Source organism: Pteropus alecto, unplaced genomic scaffold (assembly GCF_000325575.1).
Source record: "Pteropus alecto unplaced genomic scaffold, ASM32557v1 scaffold23, whole genome shotgun sequence".
Lineage (NCBI taxonomy): Eukaryota > Metazoa > Chordata > Mammalia > Chiroptera > Pteropodidae > Pteropus > Pteropus alecto.
The window spans coordinates 4646109-4653662 of NW_006435837.1; the positions used below are offsets into that span (position 1 = coordinate 4646109).

Genomic DNA, 7554 nt, shown 5'->3' on the forward strand with positions numbered 1-7554 from the left:
TACTTATAAATAAAATAATATATTTTACTTATAAAATAAGTAATAGATTTTATTTTACTTATTTACTTATTTTTTATATTTTACTTATTTTATCATGTTTCTCATGTTGTTCTTTGCTAGCAGGTGAGCACCACAGGGATGGGATTTTTGTTTGTTTTTCTAATTAACATATCAAGAACCTTCAGTAGTGTCTGACATGTAGTACTCAGTAAATATTTGTAAATGAATAAAGGTTAAAGAACTAGAATTCTTGACGAGGTCAAAGAAGTAGTTGATTAAAAGTAGGGAAGTAGAAGTTAAGGATAGGAGTTTGCGGTCAGAGGTAGACTGGGAATACAGTTGTAAACAAAAACAGTAAAAAAAAAAAACCTCCTGCTCTTATGAAGCTTACTTTCTAGCTGTAGAAATGTAAAAAAAACCATGGTCGATAAATAAAGTATGTATATATTATGTTTGATAGTTGTATATACTAAAGAGAAGGGAGGATGACATTTTAGATAGGTTGGCCAGGAAGTTCTTGCTGAGATGGTGCCATTTGAGTGACGATTTGAAGCAAGAGAATGAATCATGAGGCTATGCGGTTAAGAATATTCCAGGCAGAGGGGTAATGCAGATAATGCTGAGATTGGCTTCAGAGTTGGTAGGATTCAGGAAGAAATATTCTTTAAGAAGAACTGTATTGTAGATAAGCAAGGAGGGAGGTTCAAAGAGCATTCTTTACTATTCACTTTCTAGAACAGCATCATTTTTTTTTTCACAATAAAAGAACGATCTCTTGTTTATTTTAGCTATTTCTTTTGCAAATTTTATCTTTGTGTTTAGGAAATCATTCAAGAGCTGATATTGACCAACCATACCATATACTTTAAAAGCCACTAAATTTACTTTGATATAAATGGTATATGCATTGATATGACATAAATATCATTACCTTTTGTGGACAGCAGAGGGAACCATTTTGCCAGTTATCTAAATCTGGAGGTAGCTTGTTTTGAAATAGCCTTTTCATTTACTGTTATGTAAAAAGCAGTTCCTTTAATTTTTTTAAAAAAATAAAGACTGGTTTTCTTCCAGAGAGCTCTGTTAATATTTATTTATATGGCTATACTGACGTAAGTAAATTTGATTGGCTATTCATGAAATTTAGAAGAATTAATAAACAGTATGAAAATCTTAAGAGAATAAATTGCATTTTGTCTACGATCATTTTCTGTTTTTTTTGTTGTTGTTGTTGTTATTTACCAGCTAATAGTGGTGTTGATAATGTACTGTGTCACATTGGGATATCTTTTTGGTTATACATTTGAATCTTAAACTTCTTTTTCTCTGCTATTCCTGTCTTATTCCGTTTTATAGCAGAAAAATGTATACGCTATTTGAACTTTTGCTTTGCTTCAGAAAGTCTTACTCTGTTATATGACAGTGTAAGGTCCCGGGATCCTTACGTGTGCCTTGAATGTTTTCTGCATTCTGTGAATGTCCGGTACAAATTTATCAACTACCAAGGTTTTCTTTTGTTAAATATGCCCCCCCATATGTAGTAACAGACAATTGATCTTTGGCCACTTCATGAAGTGGCAGTATGTAACTGCTTCTTACTATTTAGTTATTAAATACTTTGCTGACTTTGAAGGTGGTTTTAAAGAATCAAATTAATATGTAATTAAAAGGACTTTGAAGGCTAATAATTAAGAACTTTCGAATCGCAAGGGTGTAAAGGATAATAGTGGAAACGTATGGGACGGTGAGATGGGTTTAAAGGGGGCATTAAAAGAAGGAACCAACCTACCAGCTATGTTTTTTAAAAAACATTTTTATTTTTATTTTTTAAAAATTTGTTTAAATTAGTTTCAAGTATAGAGTACATTGGTTTGACATCTATATAGTTCATAAAACGATCCCCTCAATTGCTCCCTCCCTCCCCTGGAAATTTATAGTTTGGTAAAAGAATGAGTTGAGAGCTTGCTTACTGTTCTTCAAGAGATTCCTTGGTTCATTCCATTTTTTTAAATGCTTGTTGTTGGGCACTATGCTGGAAATAACAATGTGAATAAGATGTAGTACCTGCTTTTGAAAATCTCTTAGTCTCATAGAGGAGTGAACATATTCCAACAGTAGTTTCAGGCAAGAGTGCCTCTGTTTGAGGTGGGTGGGAGTGAGCACAAGTTGGTGGGAGAAGCCTTAAAGAGGCCAGGAGAGCTGGGTGTTGAAGTGGCTGAGTTGAAGTTGGCCAGGCAGATGATGGGTTAGGGTGTTCCAAGGAGTTGACTGTCTAGGTTTAAAATCTAGCTCTGATAGGGAATGCAGTTAGCATTAATATGATGGCTAGGTGGAGGGCCAGGGGAGGGAGGGAACAATTGGGGGGATCGTTTTATGAACTATATAGATGTCTAATCAATGTGCCGTATACTTGAAACTAATTTAAATAAATAAATTAAAAAAAAATACAATAAAATCTAGCTCTGGTAGTATGGTGTATTCTTAGGCAATTGTATATCAGTTTTTTCATCTGTAAAATGGGGATAATAATTTACACTGACTTCATAGGGTATTGTGAGAATTAAATGAATATATGGAAAATATAAAATAGTGCCTGGCACATACTAACCAATTGAAGGTTAGCTTTTAATGTTATTACTGTAGAGATATAGGGGGTACACTTGGTAGGTCATGATCTTTGAATTTGTTAAGGGAAAAGGATGCCTCAGTGGTTCTCAGCCTTGGATACATATTAGAATCACCTGGGGCTGATTCACGGGCCCCTCCCCAGACCAGTTTATTATTTTCTCTGGTGGTGTGGCCCTAGGTGATTCTAATGTTAAGTTGGGCTAAGAATCACTGGTCTAGGACTATTTCCAGGCTTCTGGTTTGGGTGATTGGGTTGTTGATGGTGCTATTTATTAGCATAAAAAGCAAATTGAAAGAAAAGATGTTGTTTTTAACATAGCACTTGGGGTTTCTAAGAATACTTTTAGCATTTGCATGCTTTAACTTTTTGAAACTAGGGAATACTTGTTTAATATTGGCGTGTGGATTGGATAGCATAAGTGACCTCAAACTATATGACTTTCATGTTCTTATGTCTGCATTTTATACTTTGAGTTTCTTTTTGGATATTATCCGCTACTGTTCCTTCTCTTTGGACTTATTACCTTTCAGCATACCCTATAATTTATATATTTGTTGATTTGTTTGATTCTTGCTTTTAAAATTTCTCGTTGATTGCTTCTCCCCCTTTTCCCCACCCAACCCCCAACCACTATTACCACCACCACTAGAATGTAAGCTCCACCAGAGCTTTGATCTTTTTGTTCACCAATGAATCTTAAATTTCTGGTACATAGGATATATATTTCTTGAATGAATGAATGAATGAATGAATTACTGTCAAGCTGGTTCTGTTTTGTTCCAGGTTCTTGGCTCTGCTCCATAGTAAGTGAGATGTTATGCAGAGTTTCAGAGAAATCTGTGAGAATGGTTTTCTTCTTGTATTTAATTGATAAACATGGAGCTTAATTTTTGATTGCTATAGGTTATGAGAATACACTTGAGCAAATGTTTCTTAATACATCTGAACAATGAAGACTTCTTTTTTTAATGTTTTGGTAGGAACCACCAATGCCACCTATAAATAATTTTCAAGTGGGAATGAAATTGGAAGCTGTGGATAAAAAGAATCCGTATTTGATCTGTCCCGCAACAGTCGGAGATGTTAGAGGAGATGAAGTGTACATTACCTTTGATGGCTGGAGTGGAGCTTTTGATTATTGGTGCAAGTACTATTGTCGAGATATTTTCCCAGTTGGGTGGTGTCGTCTGACAGGAGATGTATTACAACCACCAGGAGCTCATGGTAAGATAATAAGTAACTACATGATCTTTTATTTTATTGAAGTTATGTCTAACTGCTTTTGGCATGGTGGTTAGGACTTCATGCGCAACTGGAGCAGCAGGCAGAACAGTAAGGGCACTGTCCAGGTTAGAGAACTGGAGGTAATGAAGGCTATGGTTAGAATTCTTGAGAGCCAACCCAGCATCATAGTCTGAATTGACAGTCCACATTGGAGAATGTGGGAAAAGCTATAGACCACACTTGGACCATTGAAGCCTTGCTGCTATAAGCATTTTGGGGTTCAACTTCCTTTATAGTTGATAATAAATTTAATATCACACGTGATATTCCATTATTTATATCTAGAAGATAGTTTTTAAAAGATTGGGCATAACAACTGTTACATGTTTTACGTGATTTTGGTCATATTTTTCAAGTTAAATGGATACTTTGATAGTCTTAAGTAAATTCTACACATCTGAAAATTTTGACTCTCTAGAAGCTGTTGTAGATTAACATGTTATTTTAGTAATGTCTTTATCAGTCGTAATGCCGTGCTTCGTAAGTTGAATACTATGGTTGTCTAGATATTTTCTTTCAGAGAAAAGTCATCAAAACATTGAAGCTCCTTGATGACTTTTCCAAGGACTCAGACATGTCTAACCTGGTCTTCTGCAGTGGAGCAACTGCTGACATTTAAGAGGGGTCTAAGCGCAGAATCCAATCATTGGCCTAACTTAAATGTAAACCTATTAGTGTAATCAAATGTAAACATACTTAAAATTTACCTCACTAAATTGTTTATACCAGAAAAAAGAAAGATGGTTATAGAAAATGAGTAGGTAAGGTGTGTGGACGGCAGTGGCTAGGTAAGAGTATATAGCCATATTATAGTATTGCCCCCTTATCCACAGGGGATACGTTCCAAGAGCCCCAGAGTGGATGCCTGAAACCTTAGATAGTGCCAAACTCTGTATATACTATGTTTTTTCCTATACATACATATACTTTATGGCTTCTCTTTAGCTATCTGAATTGTCAGCATCACTATTCTTATACTTTGGGGCCATTATTAAGTAAAATAAGAGTTACTTGAATACAAGCACTGTGACACTATGATGCTTTGACAGTCAATCTGATAACCAAGATGGCTACTAAGAGATTAACAGGTGAGTAGTATATACAGCGTGAAGGCACTGGACACAGGGATGATCTGTTCCAGGCGGGACAGAGTGTGACAGCATGAGATTTCATCATACTACACAGAACAGCACGTGGTTTAAAACTTACGAGTTGTTTATTTCTCTCATTTTCTGTTTGATATTTTTGAAGTATAGTTGATCATAGGTAACTGAAGCCATGGAGAGTGAAACCACAGATAAGAGGGGACTACTGTATTCTTATAACTGCTGTTGGAATCTTTTGTAATTTGAGACTTTAACACATCCCATTATAATACAATACTACATACCATGATATTCTTTTTATTAAGTACCTCTTTTACCACGTCTCTACTGCCATAATTTTAAGAAGCAGGTATTAATGATTGATTTTCATACAATTTAGTATGATACAAATTTATGTGCATGTGATGCTAGGATAAATGATGCATAGTCTCTCTCTCCAGGAAGTTTACCTTCCAGGGATGAATGTAGAGATAGACTTTAAAAAGATACGATACAGAATTAGCAATGCAAAAATAGAGATGTGTGCTGCATATGAAGGTGGTCTAAAGACATCCAGTCGGTGTGGGTTGGAAGGAAAAGTGGTTGGGTAAAGGAAAGCCTCCTAAAAAGACACATGATGTGAATATTAAGAGAGGAGGAGTTTGCCAGGCAGAATGGAGGTAATGGTAGGGTGGGCACATCACAAAGGTTAAAATTCCAATTTATCCTGAAAACCGATAAGTTCATTGTGGGGTAGGCTGACTTTGGAATGTATGTCCAAGAATGCTGTTGCCCTCCAGTGTCTGGTCTCCCTTTTTTTTCTTGGTAACACAATTTGGCTGCCTAACATAAAGGTTACATTTCCAGCCTCTCTAGCAGTTAGATATGGCCATGAGACTAAGTACCAGTCAGTGGAATGAAAGTAGTGTGTTCTACTTCCAGGAAGTATATTACAAAGAGATGAAGGTACCATTCTCTCTTCCTTCTTTCTGCTTCTTTCCCGATGCTAGGAATGTGGTGGTTTTGGGTGGAGCGCCATCTTGGACCTTGAAATGGAGACCATATTCTAGGCATAGTGGAGTGGAAAACAGAAAGTCTCTGAGAACTTTGTGGAGCAGAATTTTCATACTAGCCTGTTACAGACTGTTATTTGAAAGAAATACACTTCTATGCTATATAAACCACTATTCTTTTAGGTTTTTCTGTTACTGTTAGCTGAACTTAATCCTAACCAATTCAGGGTAACTTTAGGACATCCAGGTGGACATGTCCATTGGCTAGCTGCACCTGCAGGTGTAGAGCCTAAAGGAGATAGACCTTGGTTGACAAAGGAAGTTTGGGAGTTGTCATGTTCATTTAAACAAATATTCTTTGCATCAGGTGGGATTATAGGTGCTGGCAGGGGGTGGGGTGGTCAGCTTACATGTCCTGTTGATAGTAGTAAGTGGTAGAAGTTTGGGCTGTGGTTTTAATTGTACATGTGTAACAGATGGAGGTAGAAGAGGAGCAGTGACAGAACCTTATGGGTCAACATTTAAAATAATAACTCTCACACTTGAATCATCTGGGGGAGCTTGTTACAAGGCCAATGCCCTAGAACTCACATCTATGAGTTCTGAATCAGTAGGTCTGGAGTGGGGCTCAGGTGTTTCCATTGCACATGGTTTGAGGCCCAAACTTTGAAAAACAAAAATGAGGGATGGATAGAAGCCAGAAGTCAATTTAGGACACTGACAAAAAGTTTACATAAATGTAAGAGTCACTAGGTTTGTTTTCCCAACAACAGTAGAGGAAAGATTTAAAGGATAAGTGTTCAGCTCTATCAAATGTAGCATAGAAGTCAAGAGGAGAGCTCATTAGTGGTCTTAAGTAAGAGTGGTTACTAGACTTCTTTGAAAAGCCAGATTTTAGAGAGTCGAGGAGTAAAGAGGTGCAAAGTGTTTTAAAAAAATGTGGCTTCATCCATACTTTCTGAGATTCACCTCCTCTGTCCTTTTGATTTTTTGGCCCGTCAGCCAGTCTTTTAACTGGAGCTGTTAATCTATTTATTATAACTACAGCTATATTTGCTTTTCAGTATCTCACCTTATTTTGTGCTTTTTATTTGCCCCACCTTTTCTGTTTTGTTTTCCTTTTTTTCCCCCTTTTTTGGATTATTTTTTCTCATTCCATCCCCCTCATCTTCTTGTTTGGAAGTTGTACACTGTATTTTCTATCCTTTTAATATGCTAGGAATTTTAACATGCTTTCTTAATGGAAGTCTGAAATTAATCAATGCCTTCGTTCTGTACTAAGACAATAAAAGGAACTTAGAATATTCTATCCATTTATCCTCTTCCAATTCATGTTGCTACTGCTATGTATTTTAATTAATTATATCTTTTGGGAGTCCTATAAGCTATTACTGTTGTTTATATAGTCAGTATTTGTTGAGATTTACCAACATATTCAACATATTCTTTGTTCTTTATTCCATCTTAGCATTTCAAACCTTTCATCTGGATTATTTTCTTCCGCCTGAGATGGCTCCTTCAGAATTTTTTTTAGTGAGGATCT

The 7554-nt window shown here is 36.1% G+C and overlaps 1 protein-coding gene across 1 annotated transcript in view; it reads left to right on the forward strand.

Moving 5' to 3' along the window:
* SCML2 (Scm polycomb group protein like 2) overlaps positions 1-7554 on the forward strand; it is a 69089-nt gene that overhangs the window by 16955 nt on the left and 44580 nt on the right. Inside the window, exon 6 of the mRNA XM_006911681.3 lies at positions 3610-3853. Within this exon, the coding sequence (XP_006911743.1) occupies positions 3610-3853 (244 nt within the window). The remainder of the gene's footprint in view (positions 1-3609; positions 3854-7554) is intronic.